Source organism: Lytechinus variegatus, chromosome 7 (assembly GCF_018143015.1).
Source record: "Lytechinus variegatus isolate NC3 chromosome 7, Lvar_3.0, whole genome shotgun sequence".
Lineage (NCBI taxonomy): Eukaryota > Metazoa > Echinodermata > Echinoidea > Temnopleuroida > Toxopneustidae > Lytechinus > Lytechinus variegatus.
In genome coordinates this window covers 44,624,899-44,645,024 of record NC_054746.1, presented here as the reverse complement: position 1 = coordinate 44,645,024, position 20,126 = coordinate 44,624,899, and the positions used below count along the sequence as shown (strand labels likewise).

General features: G+C 34.7%; 2 protein-coding genes across 6 annotated transcripts in view; both read left to right on the top strand.

The window, feature by feature from the left end:
* The window catches only part of LOC121419420 (HEAT repeat-containing protein 5B-like), a 66,064-nt gene extending 53,149 nt beyond the window's left edge, over positions 1–12,915 (top strand). For 4 of the 5 annotated variants that reach the window (XM_041613881.1, XM_041613879.1, XM_041613880.1 and 1 more), the window contains 15 exons: positions 392–561; positions 1,197–1,365; positions 1,803–1,967; positions 3,050–3,172; positions 3,533–3,661; positions 4,296–4,477; positions 5,666–5,734; positions 6,293–6,472; positions 6,789–7,260; positions 7,726–7,998; positions 8,584–8,889; positions 9,218–9,442; positions 9,880–10,031; positions 10,922–11,135; positions 11,714–12,915. In XM_041613881.1, the coding sequence (XP_041469815.1) occupies positions 392–561; positions 1,197–1,365; positions 1,803–1,967; positions 3,050–3,172; positions 3,533–3,661; positions 4,296–4,477; positions 5,666–5,734; positions 6,293–6,472; positions 6,789–7,260; positions 7,726–7,998; positions 8,584–8,889; positions 9,218–9,442; positions 9,880–10,031; positions 10,922–11,135; positions 11,714–12,048 (3,164 nt within the window). In that variant the 3' untranslated portion in view covers positions 12,049–12,915. The remainder of the gene's footprint in view (positions 1–391; positions 562–1,196; positions 1,366–1,802; positions 1,968–3,049; positions 3,173–3,532; positions 3,662–4,295; positions 4,478–5,665; positions 5,735–6,292; positions 6,473–6,788; positions 7,261–7,725; positions 7,999–8,583; positions 8,890–9,217; positions 9,443–9,879; positions 10,032–10,921; positions 11,136–11,713) is intronic. The other variant, XM_041613883.1, reaches the window with a different exon arrangement.
* A 5,207-nt stretch (positions 12,916–18,122) lies between these two features.
* LOC121419419 (1-phosphatidylinositol 4,5-bisphosphate phosphodiesterase beta-1-like) overlaps positions 18,123–20,126 on the top strand; it is a 119,181-nt gene continuing 117,177 nt past the window's right edge. The window contains exon 1 of the mRNA XM_041613877.1: positions 18,123–18,696. Coding sequence (XP_041469811.1) covers positions 18,598–18,696 — 99 coding nt within the window. The 5' untranslated portion in view covers positions 18,123–18,597. The remainder of the gene's footprint in view (positions 18,697–20,126) is intronic.

The window sequence follows — 20,126 nt, the reverse complement described above, 5'->3', positions numbered from 1 at the left end:
GCTTCACTCCCATACACATACAGAGGTTCACACACATCATGTATTCAACTTCATTAGTTGTATGATAATTTATAGAATTTTTTCTTTGTGGTATGTTCTTAAATTAGTCTTTCTAAATTTGGTCACAGTCTGGTTATGCAACACGTGCGAGGCTGTATTATCAGAGGAGAAGACTGATACTTTGGATGCAATATTTCATAATTTTTGCCAAATTTATTGATTTATTCTGTAAATTGCAATTATTATTTGCATGTATGTTTTACATTTGTATGACATATTTTTAATGCATAAATGAATTTCAATTCAAAATCAAGAAAAAAAACCCCAGTGAAATATTTTCTTAACTTTTTAAGATTAACATTAACATTGTTTGCTTTGTAATACTTATTAGGTAATCGTGGGAATACAGCCACAGCCAGGACATCATGTTTAGTAGCATGTGCTATAATGCAAGATCATCCAGATTCAGTTGTTGGTGCTGAAGCTATAGCATGTCTACAACAACTTCATATGTTTGCACCACGTCATGTAAATCTATCTACTCTTGTACCTGATCTTTGTGTAAGCAAATCATACTCTTCTGTCTCTATTCAAATTGTTGTATTAAGTTGAACTGTTGTTGAATTCTGTTTTTTTATTATAAAGGTATTGCGATGAGATGACTGGTTTTTCTAATGTGCAATGGCTACATCTTAAAAAGGAGTGGGAGCTTCATATACTTTTGTGAATATGGGCGAGCATCGTCACATATGAAGATCTACAGTAGTTATGTGATATGCTTAAATTTGATATTAATAAATATATAAATGCAAAGTTTATAATGTGTCAAAATTTGATTAGGGTTATGACAAAGTGATTGCTATTTTAAAAAAGGGGGAAATCTTATATGATAGCCAAAGAACAGGTCACCAGTCATGTGTAAAGTCATATGGTCCTGTAGATTAGCCTCTAGACTTTGAAACAGAGGGTCATAGGTTGGAATCCAAGTCAAAGTGTAATTGCCTTTAGCAAGAAATGTATCCACATTGTGCTGCACTCAACCCAGGTGAGATTAATAGGTGTTGAGCACTAAATAAGCAATTATAATTCATATTATTATCATTACTTGCAAATTTATTAAATGCCACCCTGCTTCCTCTCATTTGATATGAGAATGAGTTAGACTCATTGTAAGTGTTATTATTTTTTTCTTTCAGACTGCTTTAGGAAGTGTTCATTTGTTATTAAGACGAGCAGCTGTAGCTTGTTTACGACAACTCTCACAAAGAGAAGCTAGAGAGGTGTGTGAATACGCCCTGCAACTAGCCAAGACAGAGAAACCTAATGCTACCGTGCAAGGTGCCAAATCTGATGCAATAATTACTGGTGAGTATTCTATTATATTGCATTTGTATTTTATAAGCCAATATGTCCTAAAATATATATTTTAGGACATATTTTCAGTTTTCACTTATTCATCATTACTGGTTAGACTTGTGAAATTGATTTTACTTTTACTTTACTTAGACCTTGTGAAAAATGAGTTAGATATATAAAAATATGCAGAGAGAAATGTGAGCTTATGACATCCAAAGCATAACTAGATGCTAGATGCATATTATGCAGATCACTAAGTGTCAGCATAATGAAAATCTTTTTTATATATATATATTTTTTTTTTTTATTGATAATTTTTTTTTACATGATTTTTTAGTTTTTATTTAGTGTATTCATGTAATCAAATCAATTTTTCATTTCAGGATAGAACAGACTTAGAAACTACTTACTTACTTTCGTTTTAATGACTCTTGTTATTATTTCAGAAACGGGTTTGGAAGGTCTCCTGTTTACTATGTTGAACAATGAAACTGATGCTAAGATGTTATCTAATATTCATGATACATTGATCAGTATGTTACATGAATTAGTAATGGAGAATCTAGCAGGATGGTTAACACTCTCAAAGGCTGTCCTATCAGCATCTACAGGTTTGTCATCTTCAAATATTTAACTTTGGGTTTTTGTATGTTACAATCTCTTTTACTCTGTCTCGCATTTTATCTTCAGTAGATGATGAAGTTTGCTCAAATGTAATATGCCCCCCATATCTTTATATATATCTGTGTGCGCTATGAACGTCTAGCTTAGCCAGGTAATATAGGAGCGCCTTGAGCACCTAACAAGGTGGATATGTGCGCAATATAAATACCCTATATTATTATTTTTAAGATATCATTGAATTTCTAAAGTACCTGTCAGATACATATTTATATGGAAGATTTGTTTATTGAAATTGTTGCCGTCAATTTAAATGGGTATTGTAAATTGTTTTTTTTTGTTAATTGAAATTGTTATTCACCTCCTGTGTATGTAATATGGTTCCATGGCATTTGCTCCACTCTAATACCCCTTCCATAAACCCAATTATGCGGATAATATCCGCATAATTTGGTCGTAAAATCGGAGTGGGATCAGAGTTATCCGCATTATTTCGATGCTGCAATTATCCGCATAATAGTGGCATCGGGACCAGATTTTGAGTTTATGAACGCATTTCCAAAGTAATGCGGATAATTGCCATGGTGCGGTCACAAGGTCACCCTTTTCCAACACAACCCTATCGGAGGGGGTGTGTGCAGTTGCCATGACAATTATCCGCCTTTTTCAGGTCGGGCGCTCGTAAAAAATAGTGCGGATTATTTTCAGAGGTTGTGAATGCAATTTTTATTGAATTATCCGCATTACTCTTAGGCGGATAATTGGAGGATGGGTTTATGAATGGGGTATAAATTCCACTCACTAATCTAATGACCAACCAATCTTAGACAAACTTAAGCCTGCAGAGCAATTGTCGCAGGAGAAAATGTCATGTTGTGTTATTTAATGTATAATTATTGTAAATTCTATTTGAATTCAGCATTCCAGGCTACAAAACTTGAATGAATATATATTGAATCTTGAATCGATTTATATAATTGTGATATCCTTGATTTTTATCCTAAAAAAGTCTTTATCATTTTTGCAAACAAACTTATCTTATATATTTGTGAAATAATTATTTAAATCATAGATACTGATTCCCTGCCGACACCCAACAAATCAAGAGAAGAGATTGAAGTAGATGATGAGAAGACTATTGATGAAGATGATGCTACATTCAAAGCTCCTGATAAGATTGATACTCACCCTACAGGTAAGATTGCAGTACTAGTTACCTGTCTTAAATTGCAAGATAAAAATAATGTTATATGTCATATTTGGCATTGTACATGTATAATACACTTCACACATAATTTTTCAAACTACATTTGATACATCGTGAGACAACTGCTTATTTCTTCTACTCAATCCTTCACCACGATGAACCTCTTCCACATCATCTTTGGTAATGTTATTTGCATCTCTCTCTCTCACACATAATAATTTGTGCTCTTTTATTGTGACCATACAAAATTTTAGATAAATGAATGATATTTCATGTCTTATCTTAGCTAATGATATATTAATTCATGCTACTCTATTTAGATATTTTATTATGTTTGTTTATCTTCAGTCCCTCCAAGATGGCCGACCAGAGTGTTTGCTGCAGAAAGTGTACGTCGAGTTATTCAGATCTGTGATGGCAATACAGTACATTTTGATCTAGCTTTAGCTAGGGAGATGAGAGTCAAAACTACTACAAGTAAGTTTGCCTTTTCATTGGTCTTGTATGAAAGCTACATTAAAGTTATTGTAAACATTTGTGTTGTCAATCAGAAAATTGAATTACTCAATATAGCTGCATCCTTGCTCACTAGTGATCATTTTCAAAGATTACAAAATATGCACATGGTTTTCAAACTTTCGCAATAGGGTTCTTGATATTTTTAACTCTATAAATATGTTGGCTTTTATTAAGTCATCACGTTATAATTAAATGATGCATCATTTTATTGACAGCTCCCAGTATATAAAATTATTGCTCCTGTAAAATGTCATCACTATTTGAAATCATCCGCACCATCAGTCTTAGGATATACTTGTTCGAATTAAAATACAGTTGTGAACCTGGGGGGTGTTTCACAAAGATTGGTCAGATTGTGTTATGAGGATGCGCACTACTGAATGTCTATCAATAAGATTGCGCACTGCATATCATGTACGCGTCAGCATTTAAGTGCGACTTAAGTTATACTTAAATCTTTGTGAAACACCCCCAGAACAAAAACATACATTTTAAGGGAAATTACTCAAAATTATAAGGAACATCAAGGCCAGTCATCATTTGCGACTAATGAGATATGATTAGATACTGACACTTAAACTTTGCTTTTCAGATAACTACTTAGTGTTGCATCTATCTGACCTGGTACGTACAGCCTTTATTGCTGCTACATCAGAGAGTAACCAGCTAAGGAAAGCTGGTCTGTTACTCCTACAGGATATCATCAAACAGTTTGCTAGGGTTCCTGAACCAGAGTTTCCTGGTCATTATATCATGGAGCAATATCAAGCACAGGTTAGTTAGTATGAAATTGAAAATGTCAACTTATTTATTTATTTCGTTTTATTTATACAGGGTAGCCCCATCAGTAGTCATGTACTGTTTTCCAGGGGGCCCTGTAAACAAAATGTTTACAATATAACAAACAAGCAAATTACATAAGGAAAAACAAACAGAACATGAAAATAATCAGAAGTGAATACATGGAAAAAGATGATGGTACTGTTTTAAGCTATTGAAATGCTGCAATTAGATTGGATAATTATTCCTAGTCATATCATTGAGTATATTATCAAGCACAGGTAAGTTGTTATAAATGGACAGTTATAGGATATTGCTGTAAGGTACTGAAATGCTGCAATTTGAATGGATAAATGTTTTTGTTTCATCATTATGTCTCTATTATTTTTAAAGATAATTGAATGTTGTTGAAGTAAACACCGATTTGAATTTTATGAGGAAGTCTGTAAAACCCAATTTTGATTGTCATATCATGGATCTAGATCTGGTGCAGTTACATGAACTGAACTTTGTGAAATCATAAAATCTAAGCAACAAACTTTAAGATTGCTAACACAGATAAGCACACGTGGGACAGTGTCTTATCATTGTTTGGAAAAGACCAGACATCTGCATAGGATACCATGTTTATTTTGCTAACTCTCATCAATTATACAATTTGTTTCAGAATTGTAAATAAAGAGGCTTTAATAGGAGGAAATTACAATTTGGAAACAAATTTTCGGCATCACTCCTATGTATTGAGATCGCATGCTCGATCTTGTCATAAAGGATCTTGTTTCAGAATCCTTTGGCATATATTTGTTCATTCATTTGTACACACACACTTTGATGGTCAGTTTATTGTATATGGACTCATTTTGAAATTGTTACCACAACTGGCAATTATCTTTAATTTGCAGTTGAATGTCAAGGGGAGTGATTGGAACATGATATCAAATAGTAAATTATCTTGTCACAAAGGAGTGATTTCCTCTTTATGAGAGATCTTGGTCCATCATTGTCATGAATATGAAATATTCTCTCTGGATATGTATTTATGAAACCCCCAAAAAAGGGTTCAAAATAGAGGGCCTATGGAAGAAATGAAGTAACTCAAATGACTCACAGATTTGGGAGTTCCTAAAATCATGTTCTGAGTTCTTATTTTTTCTCATGAATTGATTTGTTGTTGATGATTAGGTTGGTGCTGCATTGAGACCAGCGTTTTCTTCAGAGACACCGTCTGATGTCACTGCTATGGCATGTCAGGTATGTACTCTTATCATTTCTTTTACTATGACCTCTGACAATAGACTATGATGCCCTCTGTTCACCTGTTACCATCATGACTTGATTACCTGCACGTTTGATTCCATAGGAAGTAATTACAACTTAAAAGGAGAAAAGGACAATGAAGAAATTCCTAGCCCAGTCATATATAGAAATTTTACATTGTTCATGATATATTTTATGCTTGTTAAATGATTTTTAGGAATAACTACATTGTAGAATGTAGTTTTTTCTTTTGTGTAATTTTTTGTAATGGATTGAAGACAAAGATTTTGTATTAATTAATTAACATGTTAGTCACTGGGTATATATTATTCCCTAGTGAGAAAGTAATATTTAATTACTCGTTGATCTTAACACTTTTTCTAACCACATCATTATTGAGCAATTGTAAAGATAATTGTGTTAGTAAACTTTTAAGAACTAAATATTAGTTTTTTTTATAAGAATTGTTGTTTATAAACTGCTCTTTTTCTTTTTGTCAGGTTATTATTTATTCGCTTCTAATATTCTTTTATTTTTTTATGTATTATGAAGGTTGCCAGTGCTTGGATTGGCAGTGGAGTAGCACATGATCTCAATGACCTACGCAGAGTTCATCAGCTTCTAGTATCATCCCTTGACAAGTTAAAGGTTGGAAAGGGCGCCCCCTTGCAGCTATACAGTGAGAGTGCATTTACAATGGAGAAATTAGCCGTCATCAAGGCTTGGTCAGAGGTAAGTTTTACAAAAGACAAATCTTGCAATATGAGAGCACTGGTCTGTAGTTGAGTCACGGGTGCCATTTCCCTGCCAAAGGGCATAATATCAGTTACTGGATGTAAGCCCTTGTGCCTCAGCTGGGGTAACAATGAGCTATAAATCAAGTGATCAGCTGTAAGGATACTCATCCTCTGAACTTGGTATTAAGAGATAAATAACTATTACTGACAGTTATATGATTGTAAAAAATATATCTTTATCCTGAGTTTAATTCAAGGATGCAAATTTTCATCATCTATCACATTACTGACTGCTTTGATTACTCATTCAGGTATACATAGTAGCCATGAAGCAGAACATGACACCCTCAACTAACACCAATACAAACGGAGAGGACTACTCCTCAGACAAACCTTCAGACAGTCTATTAACGCTGGTCCAACCTGAACTCAAATCACTCAACAAGTATTGGTTGGCTGCTCTACGGGACCACGCCTTACTAGCCTTACCTGATGATTTCACAAGCCAACTGCCTCCAGAGGGCGGTGCCTTCTATAATGCGGAAGCTACGTCCACCACCAGGCCACACTACCTCAAGGCATGGGCCCCCATTGTGTATGCCGCATCGCTGTGGTTGAATGCTGGAGGGTTTCAAGTGATAGAAGAGAATAGTGATGGTAGTTATAGCAGTCCAGCTAATAGTGGACCTATGTTACCTGGTATGGCTGTTATACCTACTGGAAACGCTGCCTCAATGAAGAAACCAGAAGAAATCAAGAGTGATTACTTTCACCTTATCATTGGTAAGCTGCATTATTGCTTTTTATTCAACTGCCTTTTTGCTTTAATGAACATAGTGGTGTAAGAGCTGTGGAAAGGAGACCTTTTTCAGTTCTGACTTTTGAGACTTTTATTTCTTGTGTATATTTACTTTCTTCTGCATCACAAAACATAAACTATACCAAGTACAGTTTACTGTGCATAAGTATATCTTCCATAAGTCTAATAAGGGTCCAGGTCTATGCAAGTTTGCAAAAAAATTATGCAAATATGCTTTATTTGCCTCTTGATAGTTACATTTTTTCTGAATTGAATATGTTTTTATAATCGCAAGAGATTCAACTTGGGAAGATTCACTTGGATATCATACAAAAGATATTTTTTACAATTGATAATGAAGTTTAATGAAGATCTGTAGACATATCTTAAAAAGAAATGATAAATGCAACTAAAACATACCACTGTCACTTGTTTGTTTGTACAACTAGGTGTTTGTGTAGAGAACCTTTCCAATCAACGTGCCACTGAGCCCCTCCAGAACATCTCTTCCTGTCTTCAAGCCATTCATACCCTCCTTGATGACCTTTGGCCCAGACGTCAGCTTGTATCTGACCCCTCACTAGCCATAGAGCTTCTCAATGTCCTGCATCGTTTGTTGCTGACCAGAGAGAATCTCTCCACACACTTACAGGTCATCAGTGTGGTCAAGCAGATCGTCAAAGCCATGCAGGAGAAAATTGAAGGGCAACGCAAGGTCAAAGGTGAAAATGATAGCTCATGAAATCATTTGGTCATTATTTGAGGGATCATTTTCTTGTGTAAAATGTGGATATGCAGATTCATAGCTCATTGAAAAAAATGTGTGCATGTTTAAAGTAATTATATAATTAATCATATATCATTGAAAAAGGAAATAGATATTGAGCTTGAAATTAGTAATAGTCTCATGAATCTTGTTTGTTTATATTATATAGATATTGCATGAGATTGAGAGTTAAGACCTTCAGTCACAAAACAATAATTTGCAATGGGGGTTTATTGTACAGAACTAAAACCTGACAAAAAGGCAAGGACAAGAATAATTTGAATATAAAATGTTTGATGAGGGTTCACATAATTTTGAAGTAAGGTCAGAATTACTTTTGATTCATAATATGATATGATGTAATATGGTTCAGTAAAATTCAATTAAGATTATACTATGTTTGGATAAGAGACAAAGTAAGTTTGAGCTCATTTAGGTACAGAAGTGAGCGCGCTAGTGTATGTTGACTGTCCATCTAGATAAGACTTGCTTAGATAATTCTTATAATGAAGTAAGTTTCAAATTCCCCTTTCCTCCTTAGGTGAGAGTATTGAAAACAAGGAGAAATCAGAGAATGAAAAGGAAAACCTTGACTGGGATTCAGACATTGGTGAAGGTGGGGCTAGCGGAGAGGTAGTCCCTGGCAAGTCAGTGGTGTTTGCAACATTAGAGGTATGTCTGTGCATCCTGGTCAGACAGCTACCGGCCCTCAACCCGTCAGGAGGGGCTAGTGCTGCTTCTATACATAGTTACTCTAAGAATGCAGGACTATCCGATGAAGCTAGCCATCTTATCTCGGCTACGGTCCTCATCATGGCTGAGCTGCCATCGCTCTGCTCACCAGCAGGTAATTATATCATGTTATATCTTCAAGAAAATGGTATTTAAAATTAATCAATTGAACAACACCAAAAGAATCCTTGGTTCTTATTCAGACATGATAAATAAAGGAGCATTTAGTGAAACAAATAGTCAATAATTTCATTTTAAACTATTTATAAGTTACTGAAATTCTTGCATCTGATTGACGCAGAACAAGTTTTTACTATTTGAAACACTCCCCTCATATCTACAACAATTTCATATGATTTACTCAACCTCAAATAGTGTGTTCATGCTATAGCAGGGTAATCGCAATTGTCAAGATTTGTTTACTTCAATCTTGTATCTTACAGGAAGTGTATCAGTATTACCCACAATCCTTTGCCTAACAACCAACGTCCTGCGAGAGACAGCTGAGCCATCATTGGATGGTAAGAGTGCTCCGACAGTGACATCATGCATGCAGGCACTACGGTCATTGGCTACCTGTTCATTTGTCAAGGATCCTAGATGTGCTAATGACTGGGAGAAGTTCCTTCAAAGCACCTTGGCAACAATTCTGGATTACTCTAACCCAGGTACATACCTTTAAGAAAGCCAGGGTCATTTTATAAAGTTTTTCATAAGTAACTTCATGGATGCCTGGTGACCTGATCTTGATACAAAATGAGATACATCGCCTAAAGTTTCTTCCTCTTTTAACATAATGGGAGTGAATTTTGTATAACCCTAATTGACATCCATAAAGTTAACCTACAAAGATCGGATTCAACTTTAGCTGTTACGAATCAATCTGATTGGCACCCAAGTGGGACTGTAACTCTTATCGAAGTGTGACAAGTAATAAACTTTACTCTGTATTCAACCTCAAGACCATCTTTTAGAAACACTTTACTCTGGCAATTTCTTGCCATCCTCAGGAGAATAAGCATGCTCTGAATTCTTATTTTAATGACCATTTGCTTATTACTATGGCCATCATCATGATGATCATTATCAATGTCATTCCATACAGATAAGGATAAGATGGAGGTTGATATGTGTAGTGTGCTGTTGGCTGTAGCAGTCTTCATTGCATCTGCTCCACCTTCTGTGTCAGCTATCTCATCTCTTCAAGCTCAAGGAGTAGATCTCTTCTCTAAAGCACTCAAATCAGAAGAACCTGTGGTACGTCATTCAGTAACGATCAAAAATATTGGCAGGGTTGGTAAAACCTTGTATCACAAACAAAGATTTTTTAGGACAACTCGTAAAAAGCTAGATTTTAGAGTTACGACATAAGTGGAAAACCTTCTTTGGCCTAGAAAGAGTTCTCAAAAAGACTGTCTGGCAATTTAGGTACCTCCATTGTGATTCTAAAATACAGCTTTTTTCTGAACTGTCCAAAAAAGTAAATTTTGAGATAAGCGGTTTTAACAGCACCCCCCTAACTGATGTGTATTTTCTTTTTCATAATGACATAAGTGTCATTGTTTTGTTCCAGATCCTGTTTGATGTTGCCTACCTCATATCTTAATCCCTCTCGGCTTGAGGTCTTTCTTTGGCCTTACTTACACTAACTTCCCTTTGTGTCTGCCCACTCCTTTTCTTTCATCCTCTTCATTTACCTGATTGGCCATCTCTTCTCACTAATGCCCCTTTTGTCTCCTTGTTTCTAGTGTTGCTGTTGAATGTCTGTGGTCTATATTATGGTTGTTCCACTTTATATGTTTGTCATTTTGCCTCCGAAGAAGATTCTGCTAGGATCGAAAGCTTAGGCCCCTTTTGATTTTCTATTTTCTTATTCATAAGGGAAATAGATATTTACGATTTTGTTAGTAGCACGTAAGAAGGGCAAACTGAAACCTTGTGATTTACACTGTAAAAATACATGATGAGTAAATGATGGAAAGTAGATAAGGGCAAAACCAAAGCTGCTGTTCATAGTACAGGCCATGGACATTAGATCTGTTATGTTTAAACCTTTGAAAATATAATTGTGATATTATTCATGCAATGCTTTCAAATGTAATTACATTGTTTACTTATTTTAGTGTGTGTGTTTGTTTGTTTTTCAGGTAAAATTGAAGTGTCTTCAGATGGCAGCGTCTATCTTTCAATGTCCACACCATGATGTATCCACACCTTACATACATGCCCTAGGACCAAGACTAGTAGAGTATCTACAATCTTCAGCTGGAAACATACCTGATAATGATGAGTCTGTAGCAGTCATCATTGAATCTATACGTGTCCTTGAAATATTAGTTGGCTTAACAGATGACTCTCACAGTAAGTCGGGGAAAATTGATTTGTGTATAAAGGAAGTGTTGCAAGAAACCTTTTTGCAAATTGCCAATTTGCACTTCAGAGATCAATTTTTTTATACATGTAATTAATTTTAGTTTCTGTTTTGAGAAAACAGATTTGGAAAGTCATGCAACTTTACAATTGGTTTCAAGACTGTATAATTTTTAAGGGTCGGGTATAGGCCTTGTTATAAGTTGCCCTTTTTGTTTGATTCAAAGTGGTGGTTACAGGGGCTCTTTGAAAAGATATTTATGGTGATATAAGTAATATTAAGGTAACTTTCCCATCTGATAGTTACTACTATGGTAACAATACTTAACAGCTAATCAAAATTATGGATTCTATTGAAGTTAGCAGTGAATTATTTTATGTAATAGGTACTGGTCTTATTAGACAGAAATAGACATGGGACTTGTTTTTATACACAAGTGTGAAATTATTTTTGTGTAGACATCTTCTGCTCATTAATTAAAAATACCTATGTGAACTTTACATTTGAAAATGACTAATCATCATGGAATTCAAAAGTTTAAATGTAATTTTGTGTCTACTTTGTACAGGAGTCCAGATGGTAGCCCTGCTGGTACCAATCCTGATTAGCTTCCTATTCTCTGGGGGCGATACCACCGGTAGCCAGCAACAACAAAGCAAGCAAGCTAGATCACTACATGATCATGTCCTTCAACGTCTTATCAAGACCGGTCATCAGTATCCTAATGCCTTTAAGAGTGTAATGGCTGCTTCTCCAGACCTAAAGACAAAGCTAGAGACAGCTATCCATGCTAACCAAGCTTCTAATAAAGCAAAGCAACCTACAAGACAACCATCAAGACCCAAGGCATCAGCTGCTCCAAGTATTAAATTAAAAATGAATTTTAGTAACTTCACTGGTTAAAGATAGAACCCTAAAATAACTTCTCCTAATATATCATTGAATGGAACGAGTTGTTCCCTCTTCAAAGTCCAGAGGAATTCCAGAATTCACTAGTCAGTGGGTTAACTCAACTAGTTACATATAATGTATATACAGAACTTTTTTTTTTTTATATATTTCAAATTAATCCCAACTCTTCAAGCAGGGGAAGCCATGAACAAGATGATTTTAACTATCGGTGTTAACAATAGTGTTATTGTTAATCCAATTAAGCTTTGGTGTTACACCAGTAATATCACTATAGGTAATACAATTTCATCTTTGGTGTTCACATCTAGTGCTAGTATTAGTCCAACTAGATTTTGGTTTTACACCAGCCACACTGCTGACACTGACCTCACTAGGTGTTGCGCTGATGAAGGTGCAATTGTTATAATATTTGTAAACCCTTGTATGCAAATATCAACACCAAGAGTCATTGAGATCACCATTTATATTACCCTAAGGAGATGATATAGTCTGTTACACTCACAATATCATTCAGTCGTAAGTCACATCCAGGGATCAAAGTTTCATGTCATAAGGTCATCATCTCAAAGATCTGACCTAGGGGTTTAACATCAAATTTCTGCATCAGTAAGTAACTGAAAATGCTGGAAAAACCAAACTACATCACCAAATTGTGTCAATCAGCATATCTATCCTTTGCAAATGTTGTAATATTGCACATTTATTCAACTGAATTCAACAACTAGTTTGTCCTGTCAATTTCTGTAGAAAGAAACTGAAATATAATGTAATTACCAAAAATTAGTGGTGCAATTTGGAAAGGAAGATTCTACTAAAAATATCAGAAATGTCTTTTTTTTTCTCAGAATTAATTCCGCATGCAAAAACTTAGTTGCTTTTGAAGGAACAGTGCATACATTGTAGGAACATTGTATACATTGTAGTTTGGAAAGTTGCGTTGATATAATATTTTCATTGTTGAGACTGATTTGAGAGAAATCTCAACAGTTTGGGAACATGTGTGTATACCAGGAATGGAAGTAATGACAGTTTTGGCCTGTAGGAAACAATGGAGATTAACAATATTTCTTGTAATAACAAGTGAGATGGTATAAAAAAAACACTTATCCTTGGTGAACATTTATACAAAGATTTATGTACTTAAATCATACTTACAATAAATTACTTATTCTCAACCAATCACCCCTTCAGTATTGTGAACTACTTACTGTAGTGTATATCTTATGGATTGAGTGAGGTCCAAAACTTAAAATATTAGTCTGAACTTTATGTTGTCTTTTTATATTTGTCAAGATTATCTTGCTAAGAGGACAATCACCATGTTAATTGTTAACAAATTGTAATTTGACAAATCTTTCAATTCAAGTGAGATAATTGCACACCAAACAAAATCACAATATTTGTTTAGTAGCTAAGAGCTTACATTTGGGAAACAGGTAGTACCTGTGTGAATGTTATCATTCATACTATAATGGCTTGATATAAGAATAAGAAAAATGTGCATGTACCAACAAAGTGTAGTATATATGGCTTTTTTCACAACATGCAGCATATTGGAAGGAAGTGTAATAATGATTTAGAGGCAATTCTATGCAAGTTGTATTGCAGTATATCCTTTATATTAAAAGACAACTCTTACATAACTGTCCTTGCTCTTTACATGTACATTGTATAATGCAGGAATATATGATGGTATGTAATATATCACAATATATTATTGGTGCTACAGACATCAAATTTGCTTGTAGATATGGTCAATGGATGTACGCGAGAGTTACCTATATCATGTTACATGAATACTGCATTGTTATATCTGATTAAAATTTAAGTCTTATCATGTCAGTATTACCTAGGGTATTGTAAATGCATAATCCTAAACACACTTTTTGGCTCATGTTTAAAGGGGGAGATCACATTGAGAATGAACGATCATTCAATTCTAAAGAGATTAAAACCCCTTTTACACTGACATTTAACCCCAGGCTTTCCTTAAAAGTTTTGATAATCCTCTACTATCTTATATTTGCTTTTTAAATCCATCTAGATTTTTTTGTCTGATACTAATGTCTTAACCAGGGCTTCAGCATATGATGACATACAAGGACAATTTGTATAAAGTAGGCATAGTTTTAATTGATCAGTATGTCCTTCACCTATCATACATATTTATACATACACTTAAAAACTTCTTTAATATCATATAAATGTCAATAAATGGGGTTTAAAATCCTTTAAGTCGGCAAATTAGAAAAAGGCAACATGGGTATTAAAATTATTCTTAATTGAAAGTAATTTTCATGGATCCTGAAGATGGGACTCGAAATCAATTTTAGATAGATGCAAATCATTTTACATAATCTTTCTTATTGTAATTATTTGCCAGGGGTGAAAATTCTTATCTTTATTCATCAGCATGTATAATGCATGTAGATATGTTCAATAATCCTACAGTTGATTACTATAACCCTTTATTTTTATTTCTTGTTTTGACTTAAAGGGGAAGTTCACCCCGAAGAAAACTTTGTTATAAAAATAGCAGAAAAAATAGTAAAAATTATTGGTGAAGGATTGAGGAAAATATGTTAAAGAATAAGAAAGTTATTAGAGTTCAAAATTTTGGATTTGTGACATCATAAACGAACAGCTGCCCCATGTGTTATGTAATATGAAATGCATGAATTTCAAAGTTTTTATGGTTCCTGATGACTTAATTTTGTTTTCTATTCATGATCTGGTGTGAAATGATTTGTCTATTGATATACAAAAGGTATAGTGAAAACCATTTTCAATTTTCTGAGAAAATGACATTTCATTGATTTTACCATTTGCTATGTAGGAATGCTGCTCGCATATGACGTCACAAATCAAATAATTGAAATTCTAATAACTTTTTAATAATTTGATAAATTTTTCTCAAACCTTTGGCAATATTTATTATTATTTTTTCTGCTATTTTTACAATTAACTTTTTGTCAGGGTGAACTTCCCCTTTAAACCATGATCTAAAACTAAACTAAACTATGGGGAGCCAATTGTGACATAAAACACATCAATAGCAGATGTTTGATAATGAGCATTTATAGGGTCCTCAAGCTTTCAGGGAAATTAAGAGGGCACTATTTTTCTTGACTATTCAACCATAATAAAAAAAATTTAAAGAACAAAGTTTTGACATTTTGACTACCAATTGTTAGACTGCAGATTTTAAATCATGGTTTAATATACACTGGATTTCAAAATATGGGTTTGTGAGTTTTGAATTTATAATTGTTTATAATGATGCGATGATTCAGACATTATGTGTACATGTTAATAATTCTTGTAAATTGTAAATTACACTATTGATTGAATGATAATGAATGTATTATTTTCCTGTGTATAATATATGTTTTTAATATATTGAGCAACTCAAAATGAGAATGTCATGTAAATTAAATACTGTATACCCTTGCTTAAGCTTGTTAGTTAAAACTGCAGAGAAAATAAAAACAAAATAAAACAAAATGAATATAATGTAAACAATTTATCATGTATATTATCAATGTTGGAATAAAGGTATCTTTTGTGAACCATAAAGTTGTTTTATAACTGTTTGTATACAATACCAACTACGAGATCCATTTTTTAATCTCAAGTATACAAAGTGAGTAAGGGTAGAGAGATATATATTAAGAGGGAGAGGAAAAATTATATAAAGAGGGGAGGGAGGGGTATGAGAAGGGGGGGGCTGGTAGAAAGAGATTGAATTATTATATTGGAAATCATCTATTTTTTGTTCTGTGATTGAAGCGCAATAAGTATAAAATACTTGCAAGATAAAAATAAACAATTAGTCATGCAATCAACAAGACAGAGAAGAAAGGAAGACAGAGAGAGAGAGAGAAAGAAAGGGGGGGCCTGCTACCAACGTAATAGTGCTTGGCCAATCCTAAGACAGGAATGATGCATCCCTTCTTGAAGTTCAAAGTAAGGGGAGGGTGTGGGCAAAGGAATAAAGGAAAGACCGAATAGGAACGAATGTGAAATAGTGGAATGGAAAAGTGGGAAGGAAAAGAAATAATCTTGAAGAGCACAATTTTTTAGAGAATCATTCTTGACCACATAAGAGCAGCTGGCATGAGAATTACTATTTAGAAGTTAATACGTTTCTTTTATCAAATTAATCTTCATTCCATTTGGTTTCATTTATAATACTCAGTGGTCTACAAGCTGTTTGGTTGCTGGCCATTTTGTCTATTCAAAAGAAGATATCCGTGCTTAGCCATTAACCCATTCTTTATGCTGGCTGCCAATATTGTGGGTATCAAAGAGATGTTAAACATGTATTTACTAATTGCTATGCCGGGAATGGCTTAAAAATAAATAACAGAAGACATTACAACAGATCATTTCTCTTCTTCATTTTTTATTATATATTTTTCAAATACATGTGACATCTTGTCTGATAATTGATTTTAGTCACAGGGCCTAATCCTCAATAACCTTCTTTGTAAAATGAAATAGCGCCATCTCCGAATGATTCTATTAGAATCTGTGACGTGAATTGCCACTTCTGAAGACCACTTTATTTCCCTATTCTGTATCGAGTATAGTCACTAATTATCTCCTGCTAAAATTGATAGTCCGAACAAACTCGCCTAATTTTAGTTAATCACTTATTTTTCTCCAAAAGTTGAATTTTCCTTCGACTCCCCTCGCACGTGATTATCACTTTGAAAATAGGCCAAGAGAGAGGCCTATAATATGATTCATTTTTTTTAATGTTTTATTTATTTTTATTCATTTTATTTATGAACGTCCAAATCGATTATTACGAATGTTCTGTTTTAGTACTCTCCTTTATTTCTTTCTAAAGTGTTGTATATACGTTATTCATGATATATGTACACAGGGGTGGATCCAGCTTTTGCCAATGGGGGGGGGGGGGAGGGCGGATCATTTTCAAACATATGTTCCTTTAGTTGTTTTTGAGGGAGTATTCTTACTAAAGTCCATGCACGGGTTTATTAACATCTTAGCTTTGTTGTTATAAACAAGCTAAGGAAGATCAATTTCAAAAGGCCACTTACAATAATGTGAGTGCAAATCGCAAGCTAAATCCTGGGGGTATTTCAAGCATTTAAACTTGAAAATTGAACATTCTGAGCAGTTTTTGTAAGCATGAGCGGGATAGGTAACTAATGATGTGAGCGCGGAGTGCGAGCTGAAAATTCACAATATGACGACTAAAAAAATGGTTATCGTGAAAATTTGTGATTCCAACATAAGCTGAACATTCGAAGCACTCATGTAACCATGGAAAGGATGGGCATCCAACTATCATATGCGAGCGAGAACCTGGATCTGCCTATGTATGTATATTATCATTATGCCATAAAAATTCGCGGGCTTCATTTACACATTTTGGCCCCTACTAAACAAGTTGTCGCCAGAATGTGACTTCTAAACAAGTTTTGTCTCGCGCCCGAACACTTTTCACTTGAACGAGGGGGAAAAATCTTTGAGAAAACATACCCTAAACACGTTTGGCTAGTCTTCGAAAAAAATACCCTAATGACGTTTGACTCCGTTATTGACCATTGACCAGTCTTTCAAAATCACATTTAAAAAAAAATCAGTCGGAAATAGGGAGGGCAGGGGTCAAACTTATTGATCGATCGGAAATGGGAAAGACGAGGAAGATGAGAGAAAGATAAGAGACCTAAAAAAATAAAAGAAAGAATGAAAGAAAGAAATATAGGGAAAAATAAAAAAAGAAGAAATAAAAGGAAGAAATGACAAAGAAAGAATTAATGAAGGAAAGAAGGAAAACGCCCATGGGAAAAGGAGCTCGGCAAGTATACTAATAAAGAGAGAAATATATAATGAAATGAGAAGTAAGGAAAACAAAGCAATGGAGAAAACGTTTCTGTCTAAGGGGAAGGTGTTTGAGTAAATACTTTCCAGAGAAAGTGGGTGGAGGTGTTTTTATCCTGGGATTTTTCATCCCTACCAGTAGCTTTATTGACATCATTTTCGAGGCCACGCCCATTGTTGACGATCTCGCGCGAGATCGAGATGATTCGGATGAGCGATATCGTTGGTCCTCGGTAGCCGGTGAGCCCGAGTTGCGCCGAATCCTTTTAAAATCTTGCTTCTTGCTGAAACACCTTGAATCTAATATTTTTTTTAAATTATCACTCTACTTATTTCAATCTCCATCAAAATTTTCTAGGCGGAATTCAGATTCGGGAATATTTCAGATTGAATTTTAAGGTTCAACAAGTGAGCAAGACTTGGTTGACTGTGAGCGGAACACGGAAGTACCTGTACCGCAGGGCTAGCCCATTGGAATTTCATACATGTTCGGACACTGAAGTATAGTTTCGCTGGAGTTGTGACAGCTAACAAATTCCGTATGCGGTTGCCTTGTTCAATCTGACGCCAGTGATCCAAACTGTCGATGTTGAGTGTCACCAAATACTCTCTGTCTGTAGAGTTAAAATAACAACATTATTGTTTGAAGTTCACGCTGATGAATTAGACAAGATTTGAAACACAATGGCCGGGGCTGACACATCAAAGGTTCGGCTAAAGTTAGAAGAGATTGTTGTTCCTGATGAACTCGTGGAAGGCAACAAATTCCTCAAATGGGATGAGGTGAGCTCTAGTCTAGGTGTCTTGTAGTTTGTCATCTTTTTAGTTGCTTTCATTTGTTTTCATTTGTGTGTATATTGAGGGGTTTACTTTCTTGTTGCAAATCTCAGATTCAGAACTAGACAGCTGGCAGCCGTCTGTTTCGAGGAGTTTTTTAAACATTTTATAAAAAATTTCTCCTCGTACACAGACGGCTCGCTATCGTGCAGCCACCATTAGGGGACTTGCAATGCAAAATCCCCCCGTCGGGGCTCTTCAATTTTTGTCTTTAATGAATAAAAATTTTGAAAATTAACGCGACCAAAATGCAAATTTATATTACCTCTTGGGCTTGGCATTAATTGCCCAAAAACGGAGAAAAATGAAGTTAAAAGGAACAAAAACAGTGACTTACCTCGGCTGTCGCTCAAATTCACTTCCCCGTTTTATCCGATCTTAAGTACATAAACATATGGCCATTGAGTCCCCTGTACAGATCGCGCTAGAACTTCGGTCTCTGTATTTAGTGAGTGAAGCCAACGGAGTTCAGCTGAACAACCAACAAAATAGAGACCGAAGCTTTTGGTCTAATTCAGAACATGCCCTTATGGAAAACAAAGCGCAAAGTTTTCTTGGTCTTGATGTTTTAAAATTTATGTAGACTTCAAAGTTAATGCTTTTAAAATGACAAGGGTTGAAGGGATCTGCATTCATATTTCAATAATTGATACAAAACATAAAAATAGATGAATTTATGTTGACTAGGCCTACTACTACTACTATGATCTATTTTATTACTGTTAATAAATTAAATTGAATTGAATTTGATTGATTGAGTTTGTTCTTTAGTATCATGAATAATCATTATAGTCTAACTATACAGTGTAATAGTTAGCACTTAACACTTAATCAGAAGTCTCTTCTTACAAAGAGATCTAACTTGTATGATATATGATCTTATTCCATGTACATGGATGTATTTTTAATACCTTTATACCGCATCTACTGGAAAAATACAGCTGTGTCTGCAGTCAAGTTTCCAGGTCTATCTTGTACTGTACGTTGTCTTCCTAGCTTGGATAAATCGCTATCTGTGCTATTTGTCCTCTGCTGTGCCAATGCAGTGACTAGTACTAATCCCATTCATGAACATAATGCCATGCAGACCAAAACTTGTCTAGTTTTGTTTTGAAGTGATTGACTGTTGATGCTGTGACTACTTCAGCAGGCAAAGAATTCCAGTCGCTCACCACTCACCACTCTAACACTGAAGGTGTTTTGCCTCACACTCAACCTACTCCTTTTCAGAAAAAGCTTGTAAGGATGACCATGGGTTGCTTGAGTGGAAGCTGATGTGAAGAACAGGGGACCATTTCATCAACATTTTTGTCTGACAAGTTGTCAGATCTGACATCTTTCCTTGATTCTGATTGGCTGAGATGCACTGTTACTAT